Raw genomic sequence first — 16,145 nt, 5'->3', positions numbered from 1 at the left:
CATATGTTGATCCTTCCCCACCCGTCCTTCCTCTTCGAGGTCTCCCTTCAAATACCCATTCAAACTCTACACGCCCCAAAGTTATTAGTGCAGCCGGTGAAATCTAGAGAGTTCTCAACAGGCCCGAAAATTAAGGCCTGGCCCTTTATTCTTTATTCTTTATTCAGATGGATCCCCATTAGCTGCCACCGAAGTAGCAGCTACTCTTCCTGGGGTACATGACAATATAACACAACACAATACAAAATAACACTGCACAATAATAATAGGTGCAATCTTGAAAAAAATACATTCATAATACAAATGCATTTAAGACATTAAAAATACAGAGAAAATACAAACACTAAACAAGACAAACCCTTAAATGAGTGTCATTTAAGTTAATTCAAATTAAAATTACTAGGGGCCTTATTAGGCCCCTAGTAATTAATTAGTAACGCTACACTGCATGGACAGTAATAAACTTCATATTTCATTTCTTTCATGTTTTCTTTCCCCCTCTAGATTTCCTGCACCTCCCTGTGTGTAAAGACGTTTCCCCTGAAGAGGAGAGGAGCTCCAGTCTGGTCCAGGAGGAACCACAACCTCCACAGATTAAAGAGGAACAAGAGCAGCTGCTACTAGGACCAGAAGAGGCTGGTGGGTCAATGTTGACATTACTAGCAGTGAAAAGTGAAGAAGATGAAAACACAGAGATAGAGACTCTAGCCAGTGCCTCAGCTAAACACATGAAAACACAAGCTTACATAGAGTCCTGGGTACCATCACAACCAAATATCGACCAGCCCCTCTCTTCACACTGTTCTGAAACTGATGCAGCTGACGGTGAAGATGACAATGATGACGACAACAACACAGAGGCAGAGCCTCTAGCCAGTACCTCAGCTGAACACATGAAAACACAGGCTTACATACAGCACTGGGTACCGTCACAACCAATGGATATTGACCTGCCCCTCTCTTCACACTGTTCTGAATCTGATGAACCCTATGCTTGTACAGTTTGTGGCAAAGGTTTCAGTCGTATAAGTCATCTAGAAAGACACATGAGGAGTCATACAGGGGAGAAACCCTATGTTTGTACAGTGTGTGGCAAAGGCTGTAGTCGAAAATCTCATCTAAAATCACACATGATGACTCATACAGGTGAAAAGCCCTTTACATGTACAGTATGTGGAAAAGGCTGTAGTCAAAAGAGTGAACTAAAAAGACACATGAGGACTCATACAGGGGAGAAACCCTTTACTTGTACAGTGTGTGGTAAGGGCTGTAATAATCAGGGTGATCTAAAGAAGCATATAAGGACTCATACAGGTGAAAAACCCTTTACATGTACAGTATGTGGTAAAGGCTGGGCAGACACAGGTAATCTAAAAACACACATGATGACTCATACAGGTGAAAAGCCCTTTACATGTACAGTTTGTGGCAAAGGGTGTAGTCGAAAGGATGATCTAAAAAGACATATGAGGACTCATACCTGCGGAAAACCAGATGACTGATGATGATATTTACGGACAATGTTGCAAGTTGTATGCTCAACCAAACACTTCTGCCTGTAAATGTAGTCATTGTTCAACTCCAGTGCATGTCATTATTTTAGCCATATTGCTCACTGCTTTATACTGCCCACCTGTGGTCATCTTATAAGAAATCTAGTATGCAAAGGTTGCACAATATATAGTCACAACACCTTGATTAGGCAGTATTGCTTTGTTTTCTAAATATAACCAGGTTTTCTTAATTTCCTGATTTGGATTTAGGTGTTTTATTCCCGACAGCAGAGATGCAATGAGAATACTCCTTCTCATTGCATCATTTTAAAGCACTTGTAAGAATTTTAATGTTCAAGTTCTGAAAACATCGTTGTGGCACTCTCAAACCCCACTATGAGATGTTCACTCTATACATCCAGACTAAGGGTTCACTGGTTGAAATGACTGTTTTGTACTACTTTACATCCTTTTACTGACTTTTTATTTCCTGTCGTGTTCTGTCTATTTCTTTGTACATTGTGTATGGACCTGAGTCAGCTAATAAAGTAAATTTAATTGAATAAGCTCTCAACTTGTGAAATGTGACAGGTTTTTGTCAAATGTGTCATCTACAAACGCACGATGACTCATACAGGGGAGAAACCCTTTAACATTTGGAGGCAAAGGGTGTAGTCGAAAGGATCAGATACTGGTTCTGTTCAGAATGTATTGTCTGCGTTCTTTCCACAAAATAATAGAAAATGCCTGATAGTGGGCTCGATAAGAACAAGGCTGGGTTTTGGGGTGCATTTTGGGATTTTCAAAATAAAATGCCCCGCTGTTACAGGCAGCGGTGAGGGACATTAGACTCAATCACGGGTGGCAGTCAATGAGTTTTATGGAGTTGATGAGTTTTTCAAATTATTATTATTTTTTTAAGACAAATGTACTTTTGACACATTTTTGCTAAAGACATGTATAGACATCCATTCTAATCAAACCGCAGGTGGCCTTGGACGTGTATACACGTCTTATGGCTATTTTGCTGTATATATATATATATAGTTTTTTTTTTGTAGCCTTTCCTTCTACACCGTACTCCTGTTTCGCACATGCGCGCTGCCGTTCACTTCCTTGTTTACGGCTCCAAAAGAATGGCGCGTAACTCCTAATCTAGGGAGCTCTCCATGGTTTTGATGAAAAGGACAATGTTCAGTCTTCATTTCTGACTTCAACATGTACATCTCGTTTGGAATATAAACGCTTCTAAAGAGACTTTAGCGTGACCAGCGTGAGGTAAGAACGGAAGATTATGCCTCCCAGTGTTATGGGGGAACGGAAGGGGGGACCTTTCAGAGTAAAATCTGCCATAGCTGCTGGCACTCTAACACCTTTATTTTGAAAGATGTTGGCGGCATCGGTTGTGTTAATTTTAACAGAAGTAACCCTACACTGCATGGACAATAATACACTTCAAACTGTTCATTATATTTCTTTCATGTTTTCTTTTCCCCTCTAGACTTCCTGCACCTCCCTGAGTGTAAAGATAAGGTTTCCCCTGAAGAAGAGAGGAGCTCCAGTCTGGTCCAGGAGGAACCACAACCTCCACAGATTAAAGAGGAACAAGAGGAGCTACTACTAGGACCCGAAGAGGCTGGTGGGTCAATGTTGACATTTCTAGCAGTGAAAAGTGAAGAAGATAAAATCACAGAGACAGAGCCTCTAGCCAGTACCTCAGTTGAACACATGAAAACACAAGCTTACATAGAGTCCTGGGTACCATCACACCCCAGAATGATCGACCAGCCCCTCTCTTCACACTGTTCTGAATCTGACACAGATGACCGTGAAGAAGAAGATGACGATGATGACGACGACGACAACACAGAGGCAGAGCCTCTAGCCAGTACCTCAGCTGAACACATGAAAACACAGGCTTACATACAGCACTGGGTACCGTCACAACCAATGGATATTGACCTGCCCCTCTCTTCACACTGTTCTGAATCTGATGAACCCTATGCTTGTACAGTTTGTGGCAAAGGTTTCAGTCGTATAAGTCATCTAAAAATACACATGATGACTCATACAGGTGAAAAACCCTTTACATGTACAGTTTGTGGTAAAGCCTTTAGTCAAAAGTCGGGTGTAGAAAGACACCTGATGAGTCATACAGGTGAAAGGCCCTTTACATGTACAGTATGTGGAAAAGGCTGTATTAAAAAGTCAGATCTAGAGAGACACATGATGACTCATATGACTCGTACACGAGATAAGCCCTTTTATTGTACAGTATGTGGTAAAGGCTGTATAAACACAATTCATCTAAAAACTCACATGAGGACTCATACAGGTGAAAAGCCTTTTACATGTACAGTTTGTGGCAAAGGCTGTAGTCAAAAGTGTCAACTAAAAAGACACATGCTGACTCATACTGAGGAAAAACCCTTTACTTGTACAGTCTGTGGTAAAGGCTGTGCAAACACAAGTAATCTAAAAACACATATGATGACTCACACAGTTGAAAAGCCTTTTACATGTACAGTTTGTGGCAAAGGCATTATTGGAAACGCTCTTCTAGAAAGACACATGAGGAGTCATACAGGGGAGAAACCCTATGTTTGTACAGTGTGTGGCAAAGGATGTAGTCAAAAATCTCATCTAAAATCACACATGATGACTCATACAGGTGAAAAGCCCTTTACATGTACAGTATGTGGAAAAGGCTGTAGTCAAAAAAGCGAACTAAAAAGACACATGAGGACTCATACAGGGGAGAAACCCTTTACTTGTACAGTATGTGGTAAGGGCTGTAATAATCAGGGTGATCTAAAGAAGCATATAAGGACTCATACAGGTGAAAAACCCTTTACATGTACAGTTTGTGGCAAAGGGTGTAGTCGAAAGGATGAACTGACAACACACATGAGGACTCATACAGGGGAGAAACCCTATGCCTGTACAGTTTGTGGCAAAGGTTTTAGTCTAAAAAGTCATCTAAAATCACACATGATGACTCATACAGGTGAAAAGCCCTTTATGTGTACAGTATGTGGAAAAGGCTGTAGTCAGAAGGGTGAACTCAATAGACACATGAGGACTCATACAGGAGAAAAGCCCTTTTCTTGTACAGTATGTGGTAAATGCTGTGCAAACACGAGTAATCTAAAATTACATATGATGACTCACACAGGTGAAAAGCCTTTTACATGTACATTTTGTGGCAAAGGCTTTAGTGGAATGTCTGATCTAAAGTTACACGTGAGGAGTCATACAGGGGAGAAACCCTATGCTTGTACAGTCTGTGGAAAAGGCTGTAGTAAAAAAACTCATCTAAAATCACATATGATGACTCATACAGGTGAAAAGCCATTTATGTGTACAGTATGTGGCAAAGGCTGTCGTCAGAAGGGTGAACTCAATGTACACATGAGGACTCATACAGGAGAAAAGCCCTTTTCTTGTACAGTATGTGGTAAATGCTGTGCAAACACGAGTAATCTAAAATCACATATGATGACTCATACAGGTGAAAAGCCTTTTACATGTACAGTTTGTGGCAAAGCCTTTAGTGGAATGTCTGATCTAAAGTTACATGTGAGGAGTCATACAGGGGAGAAACCCTATGCTTGTACAGTCTGTGGCAAAGGTTGTAGTAAAAAAACTCATCTAAAATCGCATATGATGACTCATACAGGTGAAAAACCCTTTACATGTACAGTTTGTGGCAAAGGGTGTAGTCGAAAGGATCAACTAAAAATGCATATGAGGACTCATACCTGCGGAAAACCAGATGACTGATGATGATATTTACGGACAATGTTCCAAGTTGTATGCTCAAGCAAACACTTCTGCCTTTAAATGTAGTCATTGTTCAACTACAGTGCATGTCATTATTTTAGCCATATTGCACACTGCTTTATACTGCCCACCTGTGGTCATCTCATAAGAAATCTAGTATGCAAAGTTTGCACAATATATATAGTCATAACACCTTGATGACTTGCTTTGTTTTCAAAATATAACTAGGTTTCATGAGAAATTAACATTTTGGAGTTAGGTGGTTTATTCCCGACAGCAAATATATAATGATGCAATGAGAATACTCTCTTTGCACTTTTTATAAATGTAATGTTCAAGTTCATGCAACGTCTGGATGTATCTGAAAACAGCATCGTTGTGGCACTCTCAAACCCCACTATGAGCTGCTCACACTGTACATCCAGACTGAGGGTGCACTGGTTGAAATTACTGTTTTGTACTATTTTACATCCTTTACTCACTTTTTATTCTCCTGTCGTGTTCTGTCTATTTCTTTGTACATTGTGTATGGACCTGAGTCGGCTAATAAAGTGAATTGAATTGAATAAGCTCTCAACTTGTGAAATGTGGCAAAGGTTTTTGTCCAATGTGTCATCTACAAACGCAAGATGACTCATAAAGGTGAGAAACCCTTTAACATTTGGCAAATTATGTAGTCGAAAGGATCACATACTGGTTCTGTTCAGAATTTATTGTCTACCTTCTTTCCACAAAATAATCGAAAATGCCCGATAGTGGGCTCGATAAGAACCTGGCTCGATAAGCCCGATCGATAAGGTGCTCGTTATCAATACAAAATGAACGAGCTCCATCCCTAGTCCATCATGCCTCGTGACACACTTCCATATATGGCCGTCTCCATATATGAAGATCACGACCTCATCAAACCCTGTATAGCCATACATCCGAGAAGACTGGGTCATCACCTAGATCTGCATATATGGAGCCGGCCAGCAACTCTACATCCGACCTCAAACCCTTAGACCTCCATATATGGAGCTGACCTGTGATAACATTCCATATGTTGATCCTTCCCCATCCGTCCTTCCTCTTCGAGGTCTCCATTTTGACTGATACCTGTCCATTCAAACTCTACACGCCCCAAAGTTTTTAGTGCAGCTGGCGAAAACTAGAGTTCTCAACAGGACCAAAAATTAACAGTTCTACTGCGTGATCCGCATTCCCAGCTATTTAATCAAATATTCTATGCTGCCTAGATTGTTTTATTACCTTTGCAGCATAACGCCAAAGTATGTGTGCTTTTGAAAAACCGCTAGTAAACACTCCCAGCATTTGTTATTGAGCCGACAAAAAAGCCACTTCCTTGATCCGGGTCACAGACAAAGAGCAAAGCGAGCCAAGATATTCCCTACCCCCTCGTTCACTTGCATTGGGCTCAATTTCCCAGAAGCCCTAGCAGCCCAGAACATGGGTTGATTTCCGGTTTCGTCATAACGTGACGGCCTCGTCACCAGGTCCGCGACAAAGCCGCTGTTTATTTTTAAATATTAAAATACGGCGAATGAAACACATAAAACAAATAGCGGGTGTAGCGTATTAAGCGTGGTGGAACCCTGGATTAAACAATTAGCCGCCGTCAAACTGTTAAGGCCCGACCTTAACTGGGCTGACCAGAGGCCTCAACTGGCCTTACTAATTAGCACACATTTTACGCCCTACCCGGCCCGAAGACGTCAATTAAAAAAAGTTCCACATATGGTCATTCCCAGACCTGTAGTTTCAGCGCGACCTCGCCCGCTTCTCGCCCTCAGGGCGTCTTACTGGTTATATTAAAACTCATTGCTATCCTATTCCTCCTAGTCCTATTTCTCAATCACGCTCCCTGCCGAAGGGGGTTCTATTGATTCAGAACGTCGATGTTGGGGCTCATTAAAAATCGGCGCTCCCTCACAGCTACGATATTAACGCTTCTGATGACTTTTAAAGTTACGATCGCCACACTAGTTATAATAGGCGATTTTGCTTCCAGTTCATTTGGGGTGAATTTTGGGATTTTCAAAATAAAATGCCCCGCTGTTAGAGGCAGCGGTGAGGGACGTTAGACTGAATCACGGGTGGCAGTCAATGAGTTTTATGGAGTTGAGTTTTTAAAATTATTAAATTAGAATTTTTAAGTCCAAAATGTACATTTAACACATTGTTTTGCTGTGTATGTATAGACGTCCATTCAAATCAAACCGCAGGAGGCCTTGGACGTGTATACACATCTTATGGCTATTTTATTGCTATATATATTATTTTTTTGGCCTTTCCTTCTACACCGTACTCCTTGTGTTTCGCTGACGTTCACTTCCTTGTTTACGGCTCCAAAACAATGGTGCGTAACTCCTAATCTAGGGAGCTCTCCATGGTTTTGACGAAAAGGACAATGTTCTGTCTTCATTTCTGACTTCAGCATGTACATCTCGTTTGGAATATAAACGCTTCTAAAGAGACTTTAGCGTGACCAGCGTGAGGTAAGAACGGAAGATTATGCCTCCCAGTTTTAAGGGGGGAACGGAAGGGGGGACCTTTCAGAGTAAAATCTGCCATAGCTGCTGGCACTCTAACGCCTTTATTTTGAAAGATGCTGGCGGCATCGGTTGTGTTAATTTTAACAGAAGTAACCCTACACTGCATGGACAATAATACACTTCAAACTTTTCATTATATTTCTTTCATGTTTTCTTTTTTCCCTCTAGACTTCCTGCACCTCCCTGAGTGTAAAGATAAGGTTTCCCCTGAAGAAGAGAGGAGCTCCAGTCTGGTCCAGGAGGAACCACAACCTCCACAGATTAAAGAGGAACAAGAGGAGCTACTACTAGGACCCGAAGAGGCTGGTGGGTCAATGTTGACATTTCTAGCAGTGAAAAGTGAAGAAGATGAAAACACAGAGCCTCTAGCCAGTACCTCAGTTGAACACATGAAAACACAAGCTTACATAGAGTCCTGGGTACCATCACACCCCAAAAATATCGACCAGATCCTCTCTTCACACTGTTCTGAAACTGACGAAGAAGAAGAAGAAGAAGAAGAAGAAGAAGACACAGAGGCAGAGCCTCTAGCCAGTACCTCAACTGAACACATGAAAACACAAGCTTACATAGAGTCCTGGGTACCATCACAACCAACGGATATTGACCTGCTTCTCTCTTCACACTGTTCTGAAACTGATGAACCCTATGCTTGTACAGTTTGTGGCAAAGGTTTCAGTCGTATAAGTCATCTAAAAATACACATGATGACTCATACAGGTGAAAAACCCTTTACATGTACAGTTTGTGGTAAAGCCTTTAGTCAAAAGTCGGGTGTAGAAAGACACCTGATGAGTCATACAGGTGAAAGGCCCTTTACATGTACAGTATGTGGAAAAGGCTGTATTAAAAAGTCAGATCTAGAGAGACACATGATGACTCATATGACTCGTACACGAGATAAGCCCTTTTATTGTACAGTATGTGGTAAAGGCTGTATAAACACAATTCATCTGAAAACACACATGAGGACTCATACAGGTGAAAAGCCTTTTACATGTACAGTTTGTGGAAAAGGCTGTAGTCAAAAGTGTCAACTAAAAAGACACATGATGACTCATACTGAGGAAAAACCCTTTAATTGTACAGTCTGTGGTAAAGGCTGTGCAAACACAAGTAATCTAAAAACACATATGATGACCCACACAGTTGAAAAGCCTTTTACATGTACAGTTTGTGGCAAAGGCATTATTGGAAACGCTCTTCTAGAAAGACACATGAGGAGTCATACAGGGGAGAAACCCTATGTTTGTACAGTTTGTGGCAAAGGCTGTAGTCAAAAATCTCATCTAAAATCACACATGATGACTCATACAGGTGAAAAGCCCTTTACATGTACAGTATGTGGAAAAGGCTGTAGTCAAAAGAGTGAACTAAAAAGACACATGAGGACTCATACAGGGGAGAAACCCTTTACTTGTACAGTTTGTGGTAAAGGCTGTAATAATCAGGGTGATCTAAAGAAGCATGTAAGGACTCATACAGGTGAAAAACCCTTTAAATGTACAGTTTGTGGCAAAGGGTGTAGTCGAAAGGATGAACTGAAAACACACATGAGGACTCATACAGGGGAGAAACCCTATGCCTGTACAGTTTGTGGCAAAGGCTTTGGTCTAAAAAGTCATCTAAAATCACACATGATGACTCATACAGGTGAAAAGCCCTTTATGTGTACAGTATGTGGCAAAGGCTGTAGTCAAAAGGGTGAACTCAATAGACACATGAGGACTCATACAGGAGAAAAGCCCTTTTCTTGTACAGTATGTGGTAAATGCTGTGCAAACACGAGTAATCTAAAATTACATATTATGACTCATACAGGTGAAAAGCCTTTCACATGTACAGTTTGTAGCAAAGGCTTTAGTGGAATGTCTGATTTAAAGCTACATGTGAGGAGTCATACAGGGGAGAAACCCTATGCTTGCACAGTCTGTGGCAAAGCCTGTAGTAAAAAAACTCATCTAAAATCGCATATGATGACTCATACAGGTGAAAAGCCCTTTATGTGTACAGTATGTGGCAAAGGCTGTAGTCAGAAGGGTGAACTCAATAGACACATGAGGACTCATACAGGAGAAAAGCCCTTTTCTTGTACAGTATGTGGTAAATGCTGTGCAAACACGAGTAATCTAAAATCACATATGATGACTCATACAGGTGAAAAGCCTTTCACATGTACAGTTTGTGGCAAAGGCTTTAGTGGAATGTCTGATCTAAAGTTACACGTGAGGAGTCATACAGGGGAGAAACCCTATGCTTGTACAGTCTGTGGCAAAGGTTGTAGTAAAAAAACTCATCTAAAATCGCATATGATGACTCATACAGGTGAAAAACCCTTTACATGTACAGTTTGTGGCAAAGGGTGTAGTCGAAAGGATCAACTAAAAATGCATATGAGGACTCATACCTGCGGAAAACCAGATGACTGATGATGATATTTACAGACAATGTTGCAAGTTGTATGCTCAACCAAACACTTCTGCCTGTAAATGTAGTCATTGTTCAACTCCAGTGCATGTCATTATTTTAGCCATATTGCACACTTCTTCATACTGCCCACCTGTGGTAATTTTATAAGAAGTCTAGTATGCAAAGTCTGCACGTTGCACAATGTATATAGTCACAACACCTTGATGAGGCAGTATTGCTTTGTTTTCAAAATATATAAGTATGAGAAATGAACATTTTGGAGTTAGGTGGTTTATTCCCGACAGCAGAGATATAATGATGCAATGAGAATACTCTTCTCATTGCATCATTTTCCAGCACAACAGCTGGATGTATCTGAAAACAGCATCGTTGTGGCACTCTCAAACCCCACTATGACGCTAAACATCCAGACTAAGGGTGCAAGGGGTGCAGGGGTTGAAATGACTGTGTTTTGTACTATTTTACATCATTTTAATTACTTTGTATTGCCTGTCGTGTTCTGTCTATTTATTTGTACATTGTGTATGGACCTGAGTCAGCTAATACAGTTTGAATTGAATTAAATAAGTTCTCAACTTGTAAAATGTGACAATGGATTTTGTCAAACGTGTCAAACACTACAAACATTTATTTTATTTAAATCCATTAAATCAGAGCGCCAACGATTTATAGCAGCGGAGCACTTTTAATGGATGTGGATGTAGCAGCTAAATGTAGCCAAAACCCTCTAGAGCCGATCAACAACCACGGGAGGCATGATTAAATCTAACGCGACTAGCGATGGGCGATGCATGCGCACACGCACACACGCCAGGGGGAACTGGCAAGCAAGTCCAACCGAGGTGGATCAGGTATTGGGGGGTTTGTGTTTGTTTAGGAGCCTAATGGCAGAGGGGATGAAACTGGCACTGCCCTTTAAAAAGAATTATCCCACGATTTTGTAACCCATTTTTCACCCCTGTGTCAATTATCTAATGTGATCCTGGGCTCTACACACCCTCCGCCAACCTAGTCCCCATATATGGGGGACATGGGGAGAGCAACGGACTTGAACTCATGCTTCCTTCATACCTGAGTGTCCAAGTTGCTCCTTGCTTTTGGCTTCTTGAATGTAGATGCAGCGTATCTCCTACCCGAGGGCAGGACCTCGAAGCAGGTGCTGAAGTTGGAGTTGGGTCTCTCGCCATCTTTCCTGCTTTCTTCAATGTCATATTAGGCCTCAAATGTTCAAACATGTTCAAATCACGTACATACTGTATACTTTACATTACTCTAAAATAGCCTATTTAATTTAATATCTAGGTTTCCACAATGTTTTGGTGCCCACTTTTCCAGTTACCAAATGTACTAGTGTTTACAGTATGTTCCAGACACAACAATGTATGTTATGCATGTATGCCCTCCAGATAAATGTGTTTATAAATGTTAATTTACTGCATAATCAGCCAAATGGCACAGATTCTGCAGGGGTAAAAAAAAAAGAAGCAAAAGGGCAGCATAATCACACAAACTTCACAACTACCCGCATATTTCACCGCATGAAGTAACATAAAAGCAGCTACAGCTGTGGCCTCCTCGGGACCAAACAGCACTCCAAGCCCAGAAGATATAGCTGTCACAATTATTACATTATCACAATTATTTAATTGCAATTATTTTGCATAATCGTCAGAATCATTTCCATGTAGAAAAATGTTAATACATTTTCAGAAACATAGCAGAAATAGCTAGTTTACAAGCTTTCAACACAACGGTCACTCTGAAAGTAAAATATGGTTAAATGTGCCATTAATTTGTATACATGTGTAATCGGGACAGCCCTACACCTGGGAGCTCCCCAGCACCGGAGCCATCTAATAGAAGAGTTGCGATATTGAGGGGGCAAAACTCGCGCGAGCCCATAGACTCCAATGCATTCCGTAAACTTACGGTTGTCCCCATCCAATACTTGCGGTTGTCCCCATTCAATAGAAGTCTATGTAGAAGAGCTGCCATTGGACTGGCCCCATGAAGTCTGCCCAGGACCAACCAGCAGCAGCCATTGGACTGGCCCCATGAAGTCTGCCCAGGACCAACCAGCACAGTCCCTTGTTTGTGCAACCCAGATTTGGCACAAACACGGGACTAAATTAATTTCGCTCCTATGCCACCAAAATGTGTAACGCCCTACCAACTGTCATTAAGACGTGCGAATCCCTTGACTCCTTCAAATCCGCTCTCAAAGGGCACCTACGGACGGCTGCAATTCGAAACTAGCCCCCGTAAAATCTGAATCCCCCACCCACCCGACTTTTCCCCCTCACTGTATATTAATATTAATAATAATAATAATAATAACAATAATGTGTTTTTCTCCCTTTTTACCTCCTTTATTTCCTGTGGCTATATATAGAAGTGTATATTTATACGTCTCTAAATGTTATGATTAGGGATGCACCAAAAGGGAAATTCTTGGCCGAAACCGAATACCGAATATAGGAAACAGTTGGCCGAAAACCGAATAGGTCTACCTAGTTATATAGTTATGGCAAAACTTAACTTAAATAATAATCACTATTATGGGTCCATAAAACATTTATTCAGCTCTTTTGAATGCATTAATTGCATACACTATTCGTTGATATATTTTCTGCCTATTCGGGCCGAAACCGAATAGGCCGGAAATGCATTTTTAGCCATTTTCTGACGAATATTTTCTGCGGCCGAATATTCGGTGCATCACTAGTTATGATGAAATGAAAACGGTGGACCCTCTTAAACAAGTGTAATGCTTTATGGTGTCGTCCACTCACAGTTAACAGTTTTTGTATTGAGTTAATTGTTCTTGAAATGTACTGTAATTCTGCAAACTGTTCCAATCCAATCCAACTTTATTTATAGAGCACATTTAAAACAACAAAGTTGACCAAAGTGCTGTACAATTAGGCAAAGCACAAATAAGTAATACAACATAATACAGTAATACAAACATATAGCCTACAATACAATGAAACAGTCAGGAGTACACATTCATCACGGTTTAAAAGCCAGGGAATAAAAATGAGTTTTAAGATGTGTTTTAAAAACAGGTGAAATGAAATGAAATGAAATCTATATTTACCCAGGGTATCTGGGCTAAGCTCAAGAACTTGTTTCCAGCCAGGCCCTGCTCATAGAACACATTTCATCGTAGTGGTTGATGCCTTGTTCAAGGGCATTTCAGCGGTGGTAATTTTAACGTGTCGGACGACTGATTCGAACTGGGAACCTTCCGGTATCTAGACCGCGCCGCTATCCGTTCGGCCACCGCTGCCACAATATAGGTATAGTCATGGAGCCAGCCTGACATGGCTAGGTAGCTGGTTCCACAGTTTAGGAGCAATGACTGAAAAGGCTCGGTGCCTGTCTGTTATATTCAATCAATCAATCAATCAAGAAGGAGTTATGGACCAGAGCTACCTCTACAAAAACTTTTAACTGGTTAAATAGTTGGTGTATATAGTCTATGTAGCAGGTATATAAGACAAGTGAATGCATTCCACCAAAGATCCCTCACATGCCATATTATGTATTGTCACTTTTATTTTGTAATGTTTTGTGACAGATTATGTGTTTTGTAGTTTTGTATTTTTGTAAGTCATGTTTGGCTAGCTCTCTTGCTAGAAGCCAGCTTGGAGAGAGGTTGGTGTGCTGCATGCAGAGGCTATGTCTAATGCCTGCTGCATTGTGTGTGTCTCTTTATTTCTCTGCAGAAATAAATATGCCAAAGGCTAAAGAGCGATCCCGAGTCCCCTTGTCCTGCATCTGAACACAACGCAGAGCTCAAACCGGCTACATCTACACCAACTATTTAACCAGTTAACAGTTTTTGTATTGAAAGTCAGAAAACAGTTCCATCTCTGACCACTACGCCTCGCGGCTTCAACGTTAGCCATCCGTTCTGGGGGCTTGGAGGAGGAGGGGATTGAGACAGAGATACAGTCAGCCACAGAGAGGACTTCTACTGTATTTAATTACTTTGATAATACGTCACCGAACTAACTCCTTGTTCTTTGGAATATGTTTGTATGATGTAGTCTTTCAGGTAAGCGTCTTTGCTTCATACTAGTCTGTAACACTATCATTGTTTTTGTACGACATTAGTATCGTGTCTAGTATGCTAGCATCGGGCTAACGGCCTCGGCCTAGTAGTGAATCAACAGCCCCGTTTAGCCTCTGTTAGGTTCCGTGGAAAGGTTTCCCTGCTTAGGAAGAAATGGGTCATAACTTCCAGAAGCAGTGGCGAAAACCCCTTTTCACAGTATTGAACGCAAAAGTAAAATGTATTTCTAAAGAGCTATACTGATAGTAAACTTGTGCTCTTATTCTGAAGACGGAAATCGTATTGTTTGTTGTTCCTTATTGCTGCTGACGGAACACACATAGTTTTTCATAGCGTTGAAACAGGACGAGAAACAAAGAGCGGCTGAAAACCCTCTCCTAATATTAATAAACAGTAAAAACGCGTCAAATGGAGTCTGTTTTACAGCAGAGTTACTGAATGAACATGTTCAATAAGTCAGAAGGTCTGTGGATGGAGGTAAGTCGAGGCACATCCAATGCTGGCTAGATGTAGGCTATGTATGGACTACTGAATAATGAATATGATGTTGTTGTTGAAATCATGATAACATCTCAGGGGTCTTCAACGGGGGGGGGGGGGGGGGGGGGGGGATCTTACAGCCAGGGGGTCCCCCAAATAGTTGTAGGCCTATGATGTTGATGGGGATTGATTGATTGATTGAAGTATGTATTAACAGTTTGCAGAATTACAGTACATTTCAAGCACAACTCAATACAAAAACTGTTAACTGTGAGTGGACGACACCATAAAGCATTACACTCGTTTACAATAGGGACCACCATTCAATTCCTCAAAACATTTAGAGACGTACGAATATACACTTCTATATAGCCAAAAACAGGAAATAAGGAGGTCAAAAAAAAGAAAGGGCAGACAAAGTACAGAGCCACGTTCAGCCAACATTGAAGTTGAATCAGAATCAGTATTTATTGTCATCATAATTATACAATGACATGTTAACTAAGTTGACTAATTGAGGGTTCAGATAATGTGTGTCAAACAAATCTAAAACAGTTTAACCCATTTTGACCTGAGATCAGATTCTAAAAATGTCTTCTACATCCTGACAGTTTTCTGAAAAAGCTATGTTTCTATGTCAGTCGTTTTTCAAAAAAAGCAGACCTACAAGCTCGTAGCGCGCCACTGTAGATCTGCTATTTTTCAATAGCTAAATCATAACATAATGCTAACACCAAAAGGGGTTCCCGCCCACACAATTTGATGCAATATGAGGTGGTGGTCCTTACTTCATCTCTCAGCTAGGTTAAAGTATTTCAATATGAGGTGGTGGTCCTTCCTTACTTCATCTCTCAGCTAGTATTTCATAGATATAGCTTCATTCATAGACTTTTTTATCATTGGCATTATCACCAGCGTTGTTACGTATGTACGTCTGGCAGGTATATCTCTTTGAAAACCTTTAGTGCTACGATTGTGCGCGGGGGTGACGACAATAACACATCTTGCCTGTCCAAAATGTAATTCTTGCCTGCCCAAAATGTAATTCTTGCCTGTCCAAAATGAAATTATTGCCTGTCCAAAATGTAATTCTTGCCTGCCCAAAATGTAATTCCTGCCTGTCCAAAATGTAATTCTTGCCTGCCCAAAATGTAATTCCTGGAAATTAAATGAAATTAAATGATTACTATATTTACCCAGGGTATCTGGGCTAAGCTCAAGAACTTGTTTCCAGCCAGGCCCTGCTCATAGAACATTTCATCGTAGTGGTTCAATGCCTTGTTCAAGGGCACTGTAACTGTCCCAGAACGAGAGACAGTGGGT

At 40.9% G+C, this 16,145-nt stretch overlaps 2 protein-coding genes across 4 annotated transcripts in view; both read left to right on the top strand.

Moving 5' to 3' along the window:
- The window catches only part of LOC306926922 (uncharacterized protein), a 50,145-nt gene extending 44,341 nt beyond the window's left edge, over positions 1-5,804 (top strand). The window contains exons 3-4 of one of the 3 annotated variants that reach the window (XR_013790453.1): positions 505-639; positions 2,995-3,133. Coding sequence is in view for 1 of the 3 variants with exons in the window: in XM_079506430.1 (XP_079362556.1) it covers positions 2,995-5,276 (2,282 nt within the window). In the remaining 2 variants the exon portion in view is untranslated. Of the gene's footprint in view, positions 1-504; positions 2,057-2,994 lie in introns of those variants that run through there. The other 2 variants (XR_013790454.1, XM_079506430.1) reach the window with 2 other exon arrangements.
- A 101-nt stretch (positions 5,805-5,905) lies between these two features.
- Positions 5,906-16,145, top strand: part of LOC306927328 (uncharacterized protein) — a gene marked incomplete at its 5' end in the record, with an annotated part of 56,192 nt that continues 45,952 nt past the window's right edge. The window contains one exon of the mRNA XM_079507039.1: positions 5,906-5,918. Coding sequence (XP_079363165.1) covers positions 5,906-5,918 — 13 coding nt within the window. The remainder of the gene's footprint in view (positions 5,919-16,145) is intronic.

This window comes from Electrona antarctica, assembly GCF_951216825.1.
Source record: "Electrona antarctica genome assembly, chromosome: 7".
Classification (NCBI taxonomy): domain Eukaryota; kingdom Metazoa; phylum Chordata; class Actinopteri; order Myctophiformes; family Myctophidae; genus Electrona; species Electrona antarctica.
The sequence above is the reverse complement of the archived record's forward strand: the minus strand, read 5'-3'. Positions and strand labels throughout refer to the sequence as shown.